Raw genomic sequence first — 22,256 nt, forward strand, 5'->3', positions numbered from 1 at the left:
CACTCGTTCAACATGGAGAGAAAGGAATCCGAAAATCTACCAGTAAACTTTGTTTCAACAAGTCAAATTACGTTTCTATTAACTCCTCAGATACCCTAAAATGTAATCAAACTATAATATTTCTTACGGAAAGAAGTATGTTCAATAGGAAACCGATTTTAGCAGGTGCGTCTTGTCTTCATCGCTCGCCCAAACACAAATTTCCAAGACTGTGTCCGTGTACTAAAACTCATATTTCTTTATCGTTTTGGAAGTTACAAGCCTGAAACCTTGAACATAGACTGCTGCCAGCCTGTGGAAGCCATAGGAATTGCATCATGGGAGCTAGAATTCAGTATGTGTCATGACTTCCACCGAAGGTGGCTCCTCTTCCTGTTCGGGCGGCGCTCTGCGGTCGTCGTCACTTGTCTACTAGCTGCCACCGATTCCCTTTTCTTGTTCTGTTGGTTATGTCTGTATTGGTTTCACCTGTTTCTTGTTTGGGGTTGTTTCAGGGCTATTTAAGCCTTCTATGCCCGCCTGCTTTTGTGCGGGCATGTTCTCTGTTCTGTTTGTGGATGGTTGTGTTTTTGTTCTTTTTCGGACTGTTTGTTGTCCTGTTTGGGTCGGTCTTTATTGCGCCTGTTGTTTTTGGTGTGACCATTACTTACCGGAATAAATACGGTTTTCCCTATACCTCTGCTCTCTGCGCCTGATTCCGCACCCACCACTCCTAGCTACGTGACAGTATGCCCCTATACTTTCTATTGTTAAGAGCATGGGCTCTCAAAAGAACAATTCTGGTTGGTTTTTCTTTGGAATTTCTCCTACCATATCTATTGTGTTAGTCTCCTACATTATTTGAACCTTTCTACAAACTTATAAGTGTTTTCTTTCCAATGGTACCAATTATATGCATATCCTGGCTTCAGGGCGTGAGCAACAGGCAGTTTACTTTGGGCACGTCAGTCAGGCGGAAATTGAGAAAAAAAGGGGCCTAGCCCTTGTTCTTAACTGACTTGTCAAGTTAAATAAAGGTTAAATAAAAAAATAGACATCCCTGTTTTTTGAGAGGAATGTCTGACTTTGACAGGTGTTGCCTACGGTTTGAGCAAGAAAACAATAACTGATTCGATAAATTGAACGAAGTTGCGCATAGTGCTATCGGAAAGTATGCAGACCCCTTGACTGACTTTGACATTTTTGCAAATGTATTAAAAATAAAAAAACAAATACCTTATTTAAATACAGTACCAGTCAAAAGTTTGGACACAGCTACTTATTCAAGGGTTTTTCTTTATTTTTTGACTATTTTCTATATTGTAGAATAATAGTGAAGACATCAAATCTATGAAATAACACATATGGAATCATCTAGTAACCCCCCAAAAAAAAATTATTTTATATTTGAGATTCTTCAAAGTAGCCACCCTTTGCCTTGATGACAGCGTTGCACACGCGTGGCATTCTCTCAACTAGCCTCACAAGGTAGTCACCTGGAATGCATTTCAATTAACAGGTGTGTATTGTTAAAAGTTAATTTGTGGAATTTCTTTCCATCTTAATGCGTTTGAGCCAATCAGTTGTGTTGTGACAAGGTAGAGTGGTACACAGAAGATAGCCCTATTTGGTAAAAGACCAAGTCCATATTATGGCAAGAACAGCTCAAATAAGCAAAGAGAAACGACAGTCCATCATTACTTGAAGACATGGTCATTCAGTCCGGAAAATTTCAAGAACTTTGAAAGATTCTTCAAGTGCAGTCGCAAAAACCATCAAGCGCTATGATGAAACTGGCTCTCATGAGGGCCGCCTCAGGAAAGGAAGACCCAGAGTTACCTGTACCAGCTGAGACACAGGGGTGACCTACTATGCTATACTATACAATACTATGCATGCCTGTCTCTCTTGGCTAAGAGTCGAGGAAAGACTGACCGCATCGCTTCTTGTTTTCATAAGAAACATTCATGTTAGAAATTCCAAATTGTTTGCATAGTCAACTTACACACAGCACTGACACACACACACCCTACCAGACAGGCCACCAGGGGTCGTTTCACAGTCCCCAGGTCCAAAGCAAATTCAAGGAAACGTACAGTATTACACCGAGCCATGATTGCATGGAACTCCCTTCCATCTCATATAGCGCAAGCGAACAGCAAACCTGGTTTCAAAAAACAAATAAAGGAACACATCACGGCACAATGCCTTTCCCCCCAATGTGGCCTACTTTTTGTGTGTACGTCCTGACATGTACGTGTAACTGCTAGATGCACGCACACACACTACATGTTCATGTTTTTAAATGTATGTAAATTGTAAAGTATTTTGTCTGTGATGTATTTTCCCGTTATGTGTCGGACCCCAATAAGACTAGCTGTTGCCATTGGCGTCTGCTAAGGGGGATCCTAACAAAATGAAAAACTACGCAAATCAACAGCGTTGGATTGGTGTAAGAATGGACTTTCTACCATATTTCTGACACCAGTCCATTCATTTGTAATCCATTAGGGCAGTGAACAATTCTTGGAGAGATAGACAGACCGTTGCCAGTGTCACAGTGTTGAAGACGCATCCACATGCGCACACACACACACACACATCTGGTCTCTGGTCCTGATTTGTCTTGATTAAAGTCAACCAGAAATCCATAGCAGACCTCTCAAGTGGTGACAGGTTACTTCCCAGAGCCAGCCTGGTGCGTATGTGCATCTCGTGTGTGTGTGTGTGTCTACACAATTCTTTTCGGCATTTGTACAGTGTGTTTGAGTTTGAAGCTGCGCGTGTGCAGGCCATAGTATTTAGGGTCTGTTTTGAAATGTGAGGATGACCGACATTAATATTCATCTATAAATTTGTCAAGCATGAATCTCTCCACCATACTGTTTCTGTATGTGTTTCCATTTGTGTGCCTGTCTGCCTGGGTTGGTTTGTAAAGTGTGTGTGTGTGTGTGTATGTGTTGTACAGTGTGGAATGAGCTCTGAGAATGACAGAGGGTTGTGCAGCTCTATGTTCTTCTGTCACTATTCTGGGTCGTGCCTTGTGGTGGAATCTGTTTCTGATTCACACACACACCCATGTCGCTTCACTTTCAGTGATCAGGAGGAATATAATCTCTCTCTGACAATCAACATTTTTCTGTTTACGCTCCTTCCTCTTTTCCTAAGTAAATCACATCACTGATGGCTCTGTATACGTGGTTTAACTGAACCCTTTCCTGTAGTGCCAGGCCAAACCATGAAATGGGGAGCACATGAGTTAAGCTGCAGCCCTAATGGACGGGATAAAATGCTGTTTATGACCATATTATGATCACAGTGTAGTTCCCATGCTGATTCTTGCCAACAGTGATTCTTCAGACTCGTACAAACTCACTGCTGGCTTATGTTCTGTGGCCAAACCCACAAACGGGTCTTTTTTAAAGTGTTCAGAAAGGAAAAACTATGTAGAATGTGGTGGAAAGATGATGATCTCTTTGGATAGCTAACTTGCTTTGTCTCTCTCTCCCTTCCCTCTCTTTCTTTTCCTATTCCCCCCACCCTCTCTCTCTCTCTCTTCTCCCCCCTCCCGCCCGCCCAGGTGAAACTGACCCTGGTGACAGCCAGTCCAGGAGGACCAGGGGAGGGGGGTGTGGACGTGTCCTCTGCCCCCAGGCTCAGGCCCTCTCCCCCGGTCAGCCAGCTGGTGCGTCTGCTGTGGGGCGAGGACACGGTGGAGCTCCAGATGTCTATAGGACACATCCCTCACATCGTCATGTACCTGTCACTCAAACTGGACTCAGACTCCCCCCTGGAAGAGGTCAGTTCAGTTGGTCTCAGAAATGGCACCCTATTCCCTATATAGTGCACTGCTTTTGACCAGATCCCATAAGTAAAGTGTAGGACTGGGCGTTACGGTAATCTGATCAACGGTCTAAGGTAACCTCTACCGTGATCTTTCTTTACATTCACCAACACAAATCTACATTTAAAGATGCAATTTGTACATTTTGTCACCCAATCTGCAAGTCGAGGTAGTAGGAACACATTCGACCAAGAAGCAAAACCTGAAATGAAATAAAACGTATTGTGCCTCTAACTCAGTACTGCTCTAACTGCAGTTTAAGTGCTTCCTTCAGACCCAGTGAAAAGCACCTCATGGATGCAGTTAATTTTTATACAGTCAATAAATGAGTACTTGACTGCATTAAGAGTCATTAAATGTAAAAAAAAAAAAAAAAAAATACCCATGGAGGAAATTCCTTGGCTGTCACGTTCTGACCATAGTTCTTGTGTGTTTTGCTTGTTTTAGTGTTGGTCAGGACGTGAGCTGGGTGGGCATTCTATGTTGTGTGTCTAGTTTGTCTGTTTCTATGTTTGGCCTAATATGGTTCTCAATCAGAGGCAGATGTTTTGTGTTGTCTCTGATTGGGAATCATATATAGGTGGCTTGTTTTGTGTTGGGGATTGTGGGTGGTTGTTTCCTGTCTTTGTGTTTTCTCTGCACCAGATAGGGCTGTATCGGTTTGCCACATTTTGTTATTTTGTATTGTTGTAAGTGTTCACGTTATTGTTAATTAAACATGTTGAGCACTGGCTACGCTGCGTGTTGGTCCGATCCCTGCTACACCTTCTCTTCTCTTGAAGAGGAGGAAGGCTGCCGTTACATTGGTGCAACACTTAAAAAGCTTGTTGGCACACAATGTTTTCTGACACAAAGCAGAAGCTTTAGAGAACAGAACTACCGCTCTGGTAGGCTTTCAGATCCAGGGCCTCTGGCTCTTTATAACAACATCCAAAATGTGTGTGCACACACACACAGTGGAAAAATAGAAACAGGAGAAAGGTGTGAAGAATAAAGTTAGTTCCTCTTGATAATATCTCCCCTGACGATACAAAACCATTACATCAGTAATGGGATAAATAAATGCCAATAATTGCACAAGGATTGAAGTGATTAACGTTAGTTTCACTGACTTCAATACAACAAATTAATTGGATTATATGATGCTTTTCCAAGTGCTCAAAGTGTTTTACATTGTAAGGGGTGAACTCACACCTCATAGATACATATTAACTATTTTATACTTTTTGGGCCAGTTTTCCCGCACACAGAACAAGACTTCTCGTGACATAAAAAGAATGCTCAATTGACAAAGTCTAGCAATAAGCCTAAACCTAAACTGTGTCCGGGAAACTATCCCTTTAGCTTTGCGGAAGGCAGCCATGCTGGGGCAGACTCAGCAGAGGTCAGAGGTCCTGTAGTGAAGGGCTATGTTTTCTTGCTCTGTGGGAAAGTAAAGTACACTGAACAAAAATATAAACGCAGCATGTCAAGTGTTGGTCCTATGTTTAATGAGCTCAAATAAAAGATCCCAGAAATGTTCCATATGCACAGAAAGCTTATTTCCCTCAAATGTTGTGCACAAATGTGCTTGCATCCCTGTTAGTGAGCCATTTCTCTTTTGCCAAGATAATCCATCCGCCTGACTGGTGTGGCATATCAAGAAGCTGATTAAACAGCATGGTCATTACACAGGTGCACCTTGTGCTGGGGGCAATAAAAGGCCACTCTCAAATGTGCAGTTTTGTTACACAACACAATGCCACAGATGTCTCAAGTTTTCAGGGAACGTGCAATTGGCATGCTGACTGCAGGAATGTCCACCAGAGCTGTTGCCAAATAATTGAATGTTAAGCCGACTCCAACGTTGTTTTCAAGAATTTGGCTGTACGTCCAACTGGCCTCACATCCACAGACAACGTGTATGGTGTTGTGTGGGCGAGCGGTTTGCAGATGTCAAGGTTGTGAACAGAGTGCCCCATGGTGGGGTTATGGTATGGTCAGGCATAAGCTACGGACAACTAACACGTGTATTTTATCGATGGCAATTTGAATGCACAGAAATACTGTGATGAGATCCTGAGGCCCAACATTATTTTTTTTATAAGGTATCTGTGAGCAACAGATGCATATCTGTATCCCCAGTCATATCATGTATTTATTTAAATTGACTGATTTCCTCATACAGTGGCTTGTGAAAGTTTTCACCCCCCTTGGCATTTTTCCTATTTTGTTTCCTTAAAACCTGTAATTAAAATATATTTTTGGGGGGTTTGTATCATTTGATTTACACAACATGCCTACCACTTTGAAGATGCAAAATATTTTTTTATTGTGAAGCAAACAAGAAATAAGACAAAAAAACACAACTTGAGCGTGCATAACTATTCACCCCCCCAAAGTCAATACTTTGTAGAGCCACCTTTTGCAGAAATTACAGCTGCAAGTCTCTTGGGGTATGTCTCTTTATGCTTGGCACATCTAGCCACTGCGATGTTTGCCCATTCTTCAAGGCAAAACTGCTCTAGCTCCTTCAAGTTGGATGGCTTACGCTGGTGTACAGCAATCTTTAAGTCATACCACCGATTCTCAATTGGATTGAGGTCTGGGCTTTGACAAGGCCATTCCAAGACATTTAAATGTTTCCCCTTAAACCGCTCGAGTGTTGCTTTAGCAGTATGTTTATGGTCATTGTCCTGTTGGAAGGTGAACCGCCGTCCCAGTCTCAAATCTCAGGAAGACAAACAGGTTTCCCTCAAGAATTGACCTGTATTTAGCGCCATCCATCATTCCTTCAATTACAGTTTCCCAGTCCCTGCCGATGAAAAACATCCCACAGCATGATGCTGCCACCACCATGCTTCACTGTGGGATGGTGTTCTCGGGGTGATGAGAGGTGTTGGGTTTGTGCCAGACATAGCGTTTTCCTTGATGGCCAAAAAGCTCAATTTTAGTCTCATCTGACCAGAGTACGTTCTTCCATATGTTTGGGAAGTCTCCCATATTCCTTTTGGCGAACACCATATGTGTTTGCTTATTTTTTCCTTGACGCAATGTTTTTTTTCTGGCCACTCTTCCGTAAAGCCCAGCTCTGTGGAGTGTACGGCTTAAAAAGTGGTCCTTTGGACAGATACTCCAATCTCCACTGTGGAGCATTGCAGCTCCATCAGGGTTATCTTTGGTCTCTTGGTTGCGCCTCTGATTAATGCCCTCCTTGCCTGGTCTGTGAGTTTTGGTGGGCGTCCCTCTCTTGGCAGGTTTGTTGTGGTGCCAAATTCTTTCCATTTTTTAATAATGGATTTAATGATGCTGCGTGGGATATTCAAAGTTTCTGATATTTTTGTATAACCCAACCTTGATTGTATTTCTCCCCAACTTTGTCCCTGACGTGTTTGGAGAGCTTCTTGGTCTTCATGGTGCCGCTTGCTTGGTGGTGCCCCTTGCTTGGTGGTGTTGCAGACACTGGGGTCTTTCAGAACAGGTGTATATATACTGAGATCATGTGACAGATCATGTGACACTTACATTGCACACAGGTGTACTTTATTTAACTAATTATGTGACTTCTGAAGGTAGTTGATTGCACTAGATCTTATTTAGGGACTTCATAGCAAAGGGGTGAATACATATGCACGCAACAGTTTTCCGTTTTTTTTTTTTTTTTTTTTTTTTTTTTAACAAGTAATTTTTTTCATTTCCCTTCACCAATTTTGACTATTTTGTGTATGTTCATTACATGAAATCCAAATAAAAATCCATTTAAATTAGTAATCCAACAAAATAGGAAAAACGCCAAGGGGGATGAATACTTTTGCAAGGTACTGTATGAATTGTAACTCAATAATTGCATTTATATTTTTGTTCAGTATAGTAGCTGCGCTTCATTTCAGACACTTTCTCTCTTCTCTCTCTCTTAAAATTCTAATTCAAATTCAGATTGCTTTATTTTCAATTTCAATTTTTAGGTATTGCCAAAGCAGTAGAGTGGTACAGCATTTCAGTAAATACAGAACACTGCAATGAGGATCATGAAATCCAGTTCATTTCAGTAGTAGTAATAATAGTACAGTTGAAGTTGGAAGTTTACATACACCTTAGCCAAATACATTTAAACTCAGTTTTTCACAATTCCTGACATTTAATCAGAGTAAAAAGTCCCTGTCTTAGGTCAGTTAGGATCACCACTTTATTTTAAGAATGTGAAATATCAGAATAATAGTAGAGAGAATGATTTATTTCAGCTTTTATTTCTTTCATGACATTCCCAGTGGGTCAGAAGTTTACATACACACAATTAGTATTTGGTAGCATTGCCTTTAAATTGGGATAACTTGGGTCAAATGTTTCAGGTAGCCTTCCACAAGATTCCCACAGTTGGGAATGTTCCTGACTAATGTCTTGAGATGTTGCTTCTATATATCCACATCATTTTCCTCCCTCATGATGCCATCTATTTTGTGAAGTGCACCAGTCCCTCTTGCAGCAAAGCACCCCCACAACATGATGCTGCCATCCCTGTGCTTCACGGTTGGGATGGTGTTCTTCGGCTTGCAAGCGTCCCCATTTTCCTCCAAACATAGGATGGTCATTATGGCCAAACAGTTCTATTTTTGTTTCATCAGACCAGAGGACATTTCTCCAAAAAGTACGATCTTTGTCCCCATGTGCAGTTGCAAACCGTAGTCTTGCTTTTTTATGGCGGTTTTGGAGCAGTGGCTTCTTCCTTGCTGAGAGGCCTTTCAGGTTATGTCGATATAGGACTCGTTTTACTGTGGATATAGATACTTTTGGACCTGTTTCCTCCAGAATCTTCACAAGGTCCTTTGCTGTTGTTCTGGGATTAATATGCACTTTTCTCATCAAAGTACGTTCATCTCTAGGAGACAGAACGCGTCTCCTTCCTGAGTGGTATGAAGGCTGCGTGGTACCATGGTGTTTATACTTGCGTACTATTGTTTGTACAGATGAACGTGGTACCTTCAGGCGTTTGGAAATTGCTCCCAAGGATGAACCAGATTGTGGAGGTCTACAATTTATTTTCTGAGGTCTTGGCTGATTTCTTTTGATTGTCCCATAATGTCAAGCATAGAGGCACTGAGTTTGAAGGTAGGCCTTGAAATACATCCAGAGGTACACCTCAAATTGACTCAAATGAAGTCAATTAGCCTATCAGAAGCTTCTAAAGCCATGACATCATTTTCTGGAATTTTCCAAGCTGTTTAAAGGCACAGTCAACTTAGTGTATGTGAACTTCTGACTCACTGGAATTGTGATACAGTGAGGTAAAAGTGAAATAGTCTGTCTGTAAACAATTGTTGGAAAAATGACTTGTGTCATGCACAAAGTGGATGTCCTAACCGACTTGCCAAAACTATAGTTTGTTATCAAGAAATTTGTGGAGTGGTTGAAAAACGTGTTTTAATAACTCCAACCTAAGTGTATGTAAACTTCCGACTTCAACTGTACATACTGTGTAATCATATATACAGGTACAGCACTACTGTTGTTGTATGGTGGAATCTTCGGTGGATACATTTAATTTAAAAAAAAATTTAAAGGCTAGTAAATCAACAACAATGTGTAGCCTGTGTGTGTGCATTTTGAAATCTGTGTTTCTGTGGGCACACACACAGTGTGAGTGTTTCTAGATTTATTTTCATGGAAAAAGGAGGACTTGACAGACTTGACAGGTGAAAGCGATATGGTGGAAGCTGATTTTTAGGTCAGAACATTAAGATGCATCTTGAAGACTGTGCTGGACAGAAATGTTTATTACTAGGAAGCCAATCATAGTTTCAGTGCCTGAAGTGTATACTACAAAGCAGGATCAAGGAGTTAGCCAGCTAACTTGCCTGAATATAACTTTGTCTGTGGTACGAGTGTTGGTGTTGTTGACCGCGAGGTGAATGTATGGCATTTTAAGGATTCTCCCAGCTTTTGTCCTTGTTTCCAGGGCTATGAGGCCCTACTCCTCATTCACCCCCCCCCCTCTCAGCCCCTGTCCAAAGTGGTCGGCCCAAACTCACCCCGGCCCTCTCCTGAAGAGGTCGGCTCCACACCCTTCATAACAGACAGCATGTTGTGGAGAATACTAATATAACAGACAATACAGGGAACCTGCCCTGTGCTCTGTCTTCTCTAACTGTCTGTCTGTCTGTCTGTCTGTCTGTCTGTCTGTCTGTCTGTCTGTCTGTCTGTCTGTCTGTCTGTCTGTCTGTCTGTCTGTGTGTGTGTCTGTGTGTGTCTGTGTGTGTCTGTGTGTGTGTGTACCTTCTCAGCAAGAGATCCTGTACCAGTACCCTGTTTCTGAGGCATCCAGCCAGCTGAAGGGAGTCAGAGGGATCTTCCTCACTCTGTGTGACATGCTGGAGAATGTCACCGGGGGACAGATAGTCAGGTAAACAAAGTCTGTACAATCATATACATATTGTGGGAGCTCAGTAAGTTTTCCAAGGAAATAAGAAAATGTCCACTTCCTGTTTGCCGTGGCCTCCAGAAGTACTGAAGAAGTTTATTGGGAACAGCAAATAGAGGGTTAGGTTAGTCATGTAAGACTGCGACGGAGGTAGTGAATATACAAAGCCCCAATTAAATATACAAACTACTAAAAATGGAAATTCCTGCCATGGTTATATTTCTTCACTATCTTTTCTCCTGCACCGGTTCTTCCTCCCTATTTCCTCTCCTCCTCTCCCCCTCTTTTTTTCTGTGCTCTAACCTTCTGCCTTCTCCCCCTCCTCTCCTCTTCTGTCTTATTCCCCCTCTTTTTTTGTCTGCACTCTACCCGTCTTCTCTTCTTCTTTCTCCTCACCTCCATCCCCCTCTCCTCAGCTCGTCTCTCCTGCTCAGTAAACAGCTGGTCCATGTGGGCTACTGGAAGGAGAGCAACAACCTGCTGGTGATCGGCCTGCCTGCTGAGAGGTACCGACCAGTGGAGGCTGCAGAGGGGAGGACGGCTCATAATAATGTCTGGAATGGAGTAAATGGAATGGCATCAAACACATGGAAACCATGTGTTTGATGTATTTGATACCATTCCACTTATTCAGCTCCAGCCATTACCAAGAGCCCGTTCTCCCCAATTAAGGTGCCACCAACTTCCTGTGGTACCAACACATCCAATGTCAATCATAGCATCAAATACATACTTCCATATTCAATACACTGTCTCACTCAATCACATGTCAGCTAAATGTTATAGCTTTTCTTGACCATGTGCTCTAATAATTTGTTTGATGTCCTCCTCCTCGTTGACTGTGTGTTATGTTCTCTTGTTTCCTTCAGGGTTCCTCTGCTCTCTCTGCAGACGGTAGTGGGAGGTGTGGTCAGGACTCTCAACGTGATGTATGGCTCTCTGGGCAGGTCTGTTGACGGTCTCCAGTCCTGGTCATGGACTAGGGATGCATCCTAAATTTGACCAAAAGTAGTGCACTATGTTAGGAATAGGGTGCCATTTCGGACGCTGGTTTGATTTCCTGGTTCAAGCGGTTCCAGTCTTTATATTATATAATATTACATCAAACCTAAATAGGCTTCTTTCCCTCCACCTCTTCCCTTCCTCCATCCCTTCTTCCTCTCCTCAGTGCGTTCTGCCAGGTGGACCACGCCCCCAGACTGGACCATTTCTTCTGCCTGTTCTTCCAGCAGCTGATCCACCCCTCCAGGTTGAGTGACAGCTCTGTGGCCACGCCCCCTGACATCTCGGAGACTCTCTTCCTGGACGGACTGCCGGCGGTCCGGTGGCTCACCCTGCCCCCTGAGATAAAGGTCTGCATGGGTCACAGCTTCGGGCCATGGATGTGATGAAGCACTTTTAGGAACTCCAGTTCATTTGTGTCTTCACCATTTGGTGTTTGTGCTTTCTCATGCTTTAACTACCTTTCTTGTCCTATGAAAAGTGTTTTAGACTCAGGTCAGTGATACGTTTAGGAATTTGCTCTTGCTATAATATGAATGTTTTTTTTTCAATCTTGATCAGGGATTGGCAACTCCAGTCCTCTGGGGCTGGAGTTGTCACTCTTTCCCCCCATCCCTAGCAAAACACAGCTGATTTAAACTATTTGCATTCTAAACTGAAGATCATGATTAGTTGATTATTGGAGTCAGGTGTGTTAGCTGGGACTGGGGCAAAAGTGTGACACCAATCAGGCCCCGAGGACTGGAGTTGCCCATCCATGATCTTGGATGTCTTTATTGATTTATGTCTCGTCTTTGCTGCCCTCTGCTGTCTGGCGGTAAAAATGACAAGTGATCCTGCCAACCAGTATACTGCTCAGACTCTGTTCCATGTCGAGATGCTCCAGACCGTGGTTGACTCTGCAGCCATTGTTAGTGCAGAAATAAGTCACTACGTCTGTGATGTAGAATTACAATGGTATGTCAGAATTCTACTGATCATCTGTCTATCCACAGATGGAGGTTGACACTGTTCTCTCAGACTTTGAATCATCAGATTTTGGAGAAATGGTAAGTCAAATCGTTACATAGGACTCTGGTTAAATCAGTGCACTTTATAGGGAGTAGGGTGCCATTTCAGGCGCACAGAAGAAGGTCCAGTCCCCATCCCCATTAAACAGAGCCACCAGCTGTCTCCTTCCCTCTGTTGGGCCTTGTAGTGAGGAGAAGGTGAGTCTATTTCTGGACCTGCCTGTGGATATTTAATGAGCCAGTGAGTGAGAGAGCAGCAGGCTACTGAATCTTTCATGTCTGACCTTCTGAAACTGATAATGAAGATAGTCTTCTCTCTCTCAGTCAGAGGACTTCTATGGCATGAGGCGTCTCTACGTGACGCTGGGCTCCTGTCTGTTCTACAAGGTGGGTGTCACACACACACACACACACACCTGTCTGCTGGAGCGCTGTCCTTTCCACACACACTTGACACCTGGGCTCACGGTGAAGCCCAACACCTCACAGACACCCTTGGATGGATAGGAAGAAAGAGCCAGTTAAATGTGATTATATAGATAGCATATCATCACCCAGGATAACACGCTGTACTTCTTCATTCCCTGGATGTCACACCATCAGCCTAACAACTAATGCTGACATATGAATGATGTGTAGAAGTAGGTCGTTCAGTAGACTCCAGTCTCCATCCCCATCACCTTAAGTGTAGAGAAGGTGTGGCTCTTTAATAAGATCAGGCAACCTGTGTTACTAAAAATATCAACACTATTTTATATTTATTGGGTTATCTGTGTGTGTGTGCGTTCTTTCGTTCCTGTGTGTGTGTTCTCTGTTTGTCTACGTGTGTGTGTGTGTGTGTGTGTGTGTGTGTGTGTGTGTGTGTGTGTGTGTGTGTGTGTGTGTGTGTGTGTGTGTGTGTGTGTGTGTGTGTGTGTGTGTGTGTGTGTGTGGGTGTGTGTTCTCTGTGTCTCTACAGGGCTACCTGATAGCCAACCACCTCCCCAAGGAGGACCTGCTGGATGTTTGTCTGTACTGCCAGCACTACTGTCTCCTCCCCCTGGCAGCAGAGCAGCGCGTGGGCCAGCTGGTCATCTGGAGAGAGGTGTTCCCACGACATCGCACCCAGAACCCACAGACACAGACCAATAACAACCACTGTACCAGGCCAGGCTACTGCCAGCCACAGGGACGCTACTTCCTGCTCATAGTGGGACTGGTAAGATCGTAGTATTAAATAGAACACTACGGATGGACATTGGTATCCCGGCAACAGCACTAAAAGGACAGCCATCTTGGTCTGGAAAGCTTTCATTCTAGAAACACATTATTTTCTTCTGCATTACTAAAAATAAGAAATGCATCTTAATCCAGTTAGACTTGATCCCTGACCAAAATGGCTGCCATTATCAACTTAGACTCCTATCAATCTTTTCCATCTGTGAGTGAGTTGACCCTTTTCCTCCCAGACACTTCTGTGAACCCACACATTCTCTCTCCTTCTCCCCCAGAGGCACTTCATGCAGTGCGTCCTCCTGGAGGCGGGGGGCTGTGCGTCCCCTGCCCTGGGGGCCCCGGGACCAGACTGTGTGTACGTGGACCAGGTCAAGGCCACCCTCCTGCAGCTGGAGGGGCTGGAAGTAGGGATGGAGGAACGCCTGGCCGCCCCGCCCACACCCTGCCTGTCTTGTGCTGACTGGTTCCTCCCCTCCTCTGCCCGTGACAGGTTAGTTTTAGTTTAATAGTTAAGTTTAGTTTGTTTACAACAAATTAAACTTAGTTTAGTAGTAAAACACACATACACATTTAGGATCTTAATTTGAGCCAGTTTGCTACACCTGGAAAATAAGTTTGCAGCAACAGGAAATGTGAATTATAATTAATTGACATTTTTGTAGGGTTGATACCTTTTTTGTAAGGGAAAATCAAGTCTGAAATTTCAAAGTGGAAATTACAAACTTCAGAAGCCTTTTTAAACCTCAAATACAGTGCTTTCGGAAATAATTCAGACCCCTTCACTTTTTCTACTTAGTTACATTAGAGCCTTATTCTAAAATTGATTAAATACTTTTTCCCCCTCATCAATCTACACACAATACCCCATAATGACAAAGTGAAAACTTGTTTTTAGACATTTTTGCAAATGTATTAAACTTAAAAAAACAGAAATACCTTATTTACATAGCTATTCAGACCCTTTGCTATGAGACTCAAAATTTGAGCACATGTGCATCCTGTTTCCATTGATCATCCATGAGATGTTTCTACAACTTGATTGGAGTCCACCTGTGGTAAACCCACAGTTGACAGTGCATGTCAGAGCAAAACCAAGCCATGAGGTCGAAATAGATCTGGGGAAGGGTAACAGAAAACACAGTGGCCTCCATCATTCTTAAATGGAAGAAGTTTGGAACCACCAAGAAACTGAGCCATCGGGGGAGAATGGCCTTGGTCAGGGAGGTGACCAAGAACCCGATGGTCACTCTGACAGCTCCAGAGTTCCTCTGAGGAGATGGGAGAATCTTCTAGAAGGACAACCATCTCTGCAGTACTCCACCAATCAGGCCTTAAAACCTCTTATGGCTGAGACGGGCTAAGATCCCGTTAACAGGATCGATTTGACAGCAAGCCAGTGAAAGTACAGGGCGCCAAATTCAAACAACAGAAATCTCATAATTAAAATTCCTCAAACATACAAGTATTTCACACCATTTTAAAGATACACTTGTTGTTAATCCCACCACAATGTCCGATTTCAAAAAGGCTTTACGACGAAAGCACACCAAACGATTATGTTAGGTCAGTACCTAGTCACAGAAAAACACAGCCATTTTTCCAGCCAAAGAGAGGAGTCACAAAAAGCAGAAATAGAGATAAAATTAATCACTAACCGTTGATGATCTTCATCAGATGACACTCATAGGACTTCATGTTACACAATACATGTATGTTTTGTTCGATAAAGTTCATATTTATATCCAAAAATCTCTGTTTACATTGGGGCGTTATGTACAGTAGTTCCAAAACATCCGGTGATTTTGCAGAGAGCCACATCAATTTACAGAAATACTCATAATAAACATTGCTAAAAGATACAACTGTTATGCATGGAATTTTAAATCCACTTCTCCTTAATGCAACTGCTGTGTCAGATTTCAAAAAAACTTTACGGAAAAAGCACACCATGCAATAATCTGAGTACAGCGCTCAGACAACAAAACAAGCCATACAGATATCCGCCATGTTGTGGAGTCAACAGAAGTCAGAAACAGCATTATAAATATTCACTTACCTCTGATGATCTTCATCAGAATGCACTCCCAGGAATCACAGTTCCCCAATAAATGTTTGATTTGTTCGATAAAGTCCATAATTTATGTCCAAATACCTCCTTTTTGTTTGCGCGTTTAGTACACAATCCAAACGCAAGTCCAAGTGAAAGTTCAGACGAGAAGTCATATTACAGTTCGTAAAAACATGTCAAACGAAGTATAGAATCAATCTTTAGGATGTTTTTATCATAAATCTTCAATAATGTTTCAACCGGAGAATTCCTTTGTCTGTAGGAATACAATGGAACAGAGCTAACTCTCACGTGAGCGTGCATGATCAGCTCATGCCACTCTGGCAGACCTCTGACTCATTCAGCTCTCATTCCCCCCTCCTTCACAGTAGAAGCGTCAAACAAGATTCTAAAGACTGTTGACATCTAGTGGAAGCCTTAGGAAGTGCAATGTGACCCCATAGACACTGTATATTGGATAGGCAAACCTACAAACCTCAGATTTCCCACTTCCTGGTTGGATTTTTTCTCAGGTTTTTGCCTGCCATATGAGTTCTGTTATACTCACAGACATCATTCAAACAGTTTTAGAAACTTCAGAGTGTTTTCTATCCAACTCCACTAATAATATGCATATATTAGCAACTGGGCCTGAGTAGCAGGCAGTCTACTCTGGGCACCTTATTCATCCAAGCTACTCAATACTGCCCCCAGCCATAAGAAGTTAATGGTAGAGTGGCCAGACAGTAGCCACTCTGCAGTGAAAGGTACATGACAGCCTGCTTGGAGTTTGCCAGAAGGCACCTAAAGGACTCTGACCATGAGAAAAAATATGATCTGGTTGATGAAACCAAGATTGAACTCTTTGGCCTGAATTCCAAGTGTCATGTCTGGAGGAAAACAGGTACCGCTCATCACCTGGCCAATACCACCCCTATGGTGAAACATTGTGGTGGCAGCATCATGCTGTGGGAATGTTTTTCAGCAGCAGGGACTGGGAGACTAGTCAGGAATGAGGGAAAGATGAATGGAGCAAATTACAGAGAGATCCTTGATGAAACCCTGCTCCAAAGCACTCAGGACCTCAGACTGGGGCGGAGGTTCACCTTCCAACAGGACAACGACCCTAAGCACACAGCCAAGCCAACGCAGGAGTGGCTTCGGGACAAAGCTGAATGTCCTTGAGTGGCCCAGCCAGAGCCTGGACTTAAACCCGATCGAACATCTCTGGTAGGAGACCTGAAAATAGCTGTGCAGCGACGCTCCCCATCCAACCTGACAGAGCTTGAGAGGATCTGCAGAGAGGAATGGGAGAAACTCCCCAAATACAGGTGTGCCAAGCTTGTAGCATCATACCCAAGAAGATTCGAGGCTGTAATCGCTGCCATAGGTGCTTCAACAAAGTACTGAGTAAAGGGTCTGAATACTTATGTAAATGTGATATTTCAGGTTTTTTTGCAAAAAAAAATAATCAAATAACCTTTTTTTTTTGTTGTCATTATCGAGTATTGTTTTTAGAAAAAAAACGATTTAATACATTTTAGAATAATGCTGTAACGTAACAAAATGTGAAAAAAGTGAATGGGTCCGAATACTTTCCAAATGCACTGTACACTACAAGTTTTACATTTCCTGCATTGTAAGGAAGTTATCCTGCGAAAGGGTGATCAAATTAAGATCCGACATTGGTATAAAATCCTCCAGGATGAGACAAAAAGGTCAGAATACTTACTTCCATTGTGGTCCTCAGGTTGGACACCATGGCTGCATCGTCCCCTGTCCTCAGTAAGCTGGCTGGGGCTGTGAAGCCACCGTCCTCCACCCAGGGAGGGGGGAAGGGAGTGGGCAGGAGCCTCTTCGGAGGGGGTGCCCGGAGACCTAGCCCCCAGAGGAGTCAGTCGGACAGTGGGAGCGAGGGACAGCCGGAGGGGGGTGTAGGAGGGCAGACAGGGCTCAGTCCACACTCCACCCCGGACTCAGCCCGGAAGCTGGACGGGCGGAGAGACTCGCTGGGTTCTGGTGGATCTGATGGGAGTGGAGCCAGTGGAAGTATATTCAAGGTATCGTCATAACCTTCCCCCTTGCTAAGGTTCCATCAGCTGTATTGACTTTGATACATTACATTTGGTAGACACGCATACACAACTAGGAGAAAGGATAGTTTTTAGTGAGCACAGTATGCGTGGGAATCTATGGCTTTTGTCATTTACCAATGGATCTTTTGTTGTCTATTTGTCCCCCTAGATTCCCAAGATGAAGCACCCTAACCCATTCTACCTGGGCACCCTGAAGAAGAGTCTGACAGAGAGAGAGACAGAGGAGATGTACCACACCATTAAGTGAGTGAAACAGGCCAACAATGTTATAAGTTAGTTTATCCTTGTTGTAATAATGGTCTAACGCCCCATTCCATCTCATTCAATTCCATTCCATCATTTTTTTATTACATTCCATCCATTCTATTCCATTCTCTATCATTCCATTCCATTATTTTCTATTCCATCCATTCTATTCCATTCGTTTCTATTCCATCCATTCTCTACTATTCTATCCCATTCCACTCTCTCTCTCTCTGTGCTGTGTTCCCAGGTTGACATCTGGGGCAGAGAACACTCTGTTCCACTATGTGCTGATGGAGACAGTACAGGGTATCTTCATAGCTCCGACACACAGGGAGCTGGCCAAGCTCAGCGGCTCCATCCACCCTCAGCTCATACGTAACTTCCACCACTGCTGCCTCTCCATACGGGCCACCTTCCAGCAGAGTCTACCGTCCAGGGTGAGATACAAAACACACACACGGGTGTGTACATGCACATGCACGCACATACCCAGACACACTCGTGCGCATGCTCTCACACACACACACACACACACACACACACACACACACACACACACACACACACACACACACACACACACACACTTTCTCTCTCTCTCTCTCTCTCTCACACACACACACACACACACACACACACACACACACAACACATCCTCATATGTAACAATGTGTCTGAGTTGTAATAGCCTCGTCGCGAACTAGGCTTCCCTAAAATGGGAAGCCTGGGGAAGTTCCATGGCAGAAATCATCTAGAGAGGGGTCGGAACCCGTTGTAAATCAGTGACGCCTCGCAACACATCAAACCAATCAAATTAGTGACGTAGGGACAACATTTCTCTGTTATTTCGAGATGAGCTAAAGCTGCAGCAAGAGGGGAGAAATGGCCTACAATGCTGACCATATCAATATTTTAAATGTTGATGTATTTGGCTGGAAAGCATGAGGGACAATAAATAGCTAGCCACAATGCGGTTCGTGTTGATAAGTCAGCTAACCTTGTAAGCTACCTAGGTATAACTAACTAGCTAGTTACATTTCTCTCACGATTATAAAGCCTACACATTTTTTATAAAAACAGCATATTATTGACCTAAAAGGTTAGCTGTGTTAGCCCAGTCGCTAGCTTATACAGGGTCAGTGATACATAGAGCTACCATGTGCTGTCTATCTATGGGAACAACTACAATCATTTTGCATGTAACATTGCTAAAATGAATGAATGACCGCAGTGCTGAGGCGCCACTACAGCCTGGTGTTTGATCCCAGGCTGTTTCACAACCGGCTGTGACCAGGAGCCCTATAGGATGGCCCAGCGCAGTCCGGGGCAGGGGAGGGTTTCGCCGGTGGGGCTTTTCTTGGCACATCGTGCTCTAGCGACTCCTTGTGACTGGGCCGGGTGCCTGCAAGCTGACCCTGGACGTCAGTCGAACGGTGTTTCCTCCGACACATTGTTGCGGCTGTAGGCTAACTCAACTGAGCTGCTCTCTAGTTAACTTTTCACACTGTTAAACTATATTCATTCAATGTCATCAGCTAGCTAACTTTCTATTAGATCGCTGCGGGATAAGCGAGCAGTGTGATAAGAAGTAGCGGAACACACCTGTTCAGGGCCTGGTTAGTACTGGGATGGGAGACCGCCTGGGAATACCAGGTGCCGTAAGCTAAAAATATATATATATATTTTTTTTAAATACAATGTTACCTTTTATGCTCATCCCCTATACCAGCGGTGGCCAACCTTGCTCCACTGATCCCTGATCTATTGGGTGAGCAGACTTCTATTCGAACCCAGCAATAGCACACTTGATTATCAACTCATTAGATTTGATATGTAGAATCAGGTGTGTTATTGCTGGGCTGAAACAGAACCCTGCACACCCAGAGACCTCTAGCAGGATTGGCCTGCTCCAATTCTAATAGGTTTATACATTGTGTGTGATTTCTAACTGTATTTTTGTATACAACATTTGCTAACATATAGGATATACCCTTAGTCTCTTGGGATATTCATTGGAACTCTATTCATCTGCAAACATGCTTTCACAGCTTTCCATATCTGTGGACAGAAAACATCACAAAGAAACAGGCTTCAGAATACTCATATTAGACAATACTGAATATTATGTTGCTATTATCTCTCTCTCCTCAAAGTTGTCCTCTCTAGGGACTGGAACAGGAGAATATTTTCCTGCCACAAAATTACCTGCCCTATCCAGTAGCCTTTACTGACAGCTGGAGCTGCAATTTCACCCTCTCCCATGGCTGTTATCTACAAATGCATTTGGAGACTGTTTTTAATTTACAATGATTACATCAAGATAGCGATCTAATAGGAATTTAGCTAGCTGATGACATTTAATTAACTTCGCTAAACAGTGTGAAAAGTTAGCTAGATAGCAGCTCAGTCGAGTTAGCCTGCAAAGTGGCCTACTGTAGCCAGCTAGCTAGCTAATAATACATTGTTTTTAACATTTAAAAAATTGATTTACTTACTTGAAAATGTTCTCCCGTTGCATCTGTTTTTTTGGTCCTTACAAAAACAAAATAATGGACAATCTTTACGATATTTTTGGTGGTAGCACGCTGCGGTCTAAGCCACTGCATCTCAGTGCTAGAGGCGTCACTACAGACCCTGGTTCGATCCCGGTTTAGAACGTGCTAGGACGTTTGACTTTACCAGCGTAATCCACTCTCAATTTCAATATATATAAATCACAGACTGTCGGCCACACTTGATAACTTAAAAAATAGCACTTGAAACTAGCATAGGGAACAACTACCCAGACGGGAAACAGTGACACACAGAACACACCCTTCTATGGGTGTGTGGGGGAGGGTTCTTGAAATCTAACATCCTATCAAAATCTTGCAGTTGAGGAATAACGGGGCATTGTCTGTGTCATATTTTGATGATTGTTAAATTGTAAAAAAAAGAAATGCCAATAAATATATTCTACCAAAAAAAATATTATCTTGCCGTTGGGAGCCAGCAAACAATTCAAACTGTTTTTGCAATACAAAATTCTCCATACCTCCAAGGGAGGTATGACAACGATGATTTTTGGGATGTATGGCAATGCGAGACTAGAGTTGAAATAACAAAGGTAGTGTTTATGTATAAAATCATAGACTTCTCTCTCTATATAAATGTGTGTTTATCTCTGTTAGCAGGGTAGGCGGGGTACAGACAGACCCCAGAGGACCCATGGGCTGGGCCCAGTGAAGGAACACGGGGTTCTGTTCCAGTGTAAACCTGAGAACTGGACCGACCAGAGGAAGCCTGCTCCCACCATGACCTACTGGGTGATAGGGTATATGACAGTACAAAATACTAAATGGTACCCTGTTCCCTATGTAGTGCACTATTTAAAATGTGTGAGGAGTCAATACTGCCATCTCAAATGGCATCCTATTCTATATAGTGCACACTAGGGCGCTCCGCTCATATGTAGTGTACAGTAAATGGTGAATAGTGTACGTGAGAGAACGAAGTGTTTCTAGTCAGATCTTAAATGGCACCCTATTCCCTATGTAGTGCACAATTTAGAGACCTAGCCAATATACTATATGAGGAAACACTTTGTCTTCTCACGTACACTATTCTCCATATGCTGTAGACTAGATTTGACCAGAGTGGCTCAGTGTACTATATGGGGAATAGGGTGCCAATTAAGACAAAGCCAACTGTGTCTGTGCTTACATAGTGTGACAGCCCACCCAACGCCACTGTATATGATTGAGTCTCCTATTATGATATTTATTTAGCCTCTGTTGCTATACAGGGTCAGTGTTATGGATTTGTGTGTGTTGGCAGCATTATGAGTGATGTCTGTATGAATGAATGTAGGGTTTGTAGTGTAGGGATGGTGGTCTGTCCTTGTAGAAATGACTGATAGCACTTTGGTTCTGTCTCGGGCTGTTGATTTTGGACGTGCTCCTGGGTTTGGGAGGGCTGTGTGTGTGTGTGTGTGTGTGTGTGTGTGTGTGTGTGTGTGTGTGTGTGTGTGTGTGTGTGTGTGTGTGTGTGTGTGTGTGTGTGTGTGTGTGTGTGTGTGTGTGTGTGTGTGTGTGTGTGTGTGTGTGTGTGTGAGAGAGAGAGAGACTACAGGTGGCCCTCAGGGAGAGAGGTCTATCTGAGTGGTAAAGAAGGGAAGTAAAACTGTCTGGGTGGTAGAGTAAAGAAGGGAAGTAAAACACTGGAGTTAACTTTGAGTGAGAGGCTTGGAGTAGCAGATCACCATGTAACAGCTGGGTTCTAAGTTTCAGTGGCAGTTAGACACATACTGGGCAGAGAGATCTTCGTTTATCAAGGTGGTCCTGTATTGCCTACTCTCCTGACCTCTAGAGCTGTTAGATTTTTTTAATCACTTAACAATTATATGTCCTGCCTACCTATGCTCCTCTACCTTGGGTGCGGCTCA

The 22,256-nt window shown here is 43.4% G+C and overlaps 1 protein-coding gene across 1 annotated transcript in view; it reads left to right on the forward strand.

Annotated features, from left to right (window-relative positions):
* Positions 1 to 22,256, forward strand: part of LOC120030401 (protein inturned-like) — a 50,880-nt gene that overhangs the window by 26,738 nt on the left and 1,886 nt on the right. Inside the window, exons 4-16 of the mRNA XM_038975792.1 lie at positions 3,560 to 3,778; positions 10,081 to 10,199; positions 10,634 to 10,723; positions 11,087 to 11,164; positions 11,386 to 11,569; positions 12,215 to 12,268; positions 12,554 to 12,616; positions 13,188 to 13,427; positions 13,720 to 13,934; positions 17,242 to 17,551; positions 17,736 to 17,830; positions 18,081 to 18,270; positions 21,004 to 21,146. Of these exons, the coding sequence (XP_038831720.1) occupies positions 3,560 to 3,778; positions 10,081 to 10,199; positions 10,634 to 10,723; positions 11,087 to 11,164; positions 11,386 to 11,569; positions 12,215 to 12,268; positions 12,554 to 12,616; positions 13,188 to 13,427; positions 13,720 to 13,934; positions 17,242 to 17,551; positions 17,736 to 17,830; positions 18,081 to 18,270; positions 21,004 to 21,146 (2,000 nt within the window). The remainder of the gene's footprint in view (positions 1 to 3,559; positions 3,779 to 10,080; positions 10,200 to 10,633; positions 10,724 to 11,086; positions 11,165 to 11,385; positions 11,570 to 12,214; positions 12,269 to 12,553; positions 12,617 to 13,187; positions 13,428 to 13,719; positions 13,935 to 17,241; positions 17,552 to 17,735; positions 17,831 to 18,080; positions 18,271 to 21,003; positions 21,147 to 22,256) is intronic.

This window comes from Salvelinus namaycush, chromosome 36, assembly GCF_016432855.1.
Source record: "Salvelinus namaycush isolate Seneca chromosome 36, SaNama_1.0, whole genome shotgun sequence".
Lineage (NCBI taxonomy): Eukaryota > Metazoa > Chordata > Actinopteri > Salmoniformes > Salmonidae > Salvelinus > Salvelinus namaycush.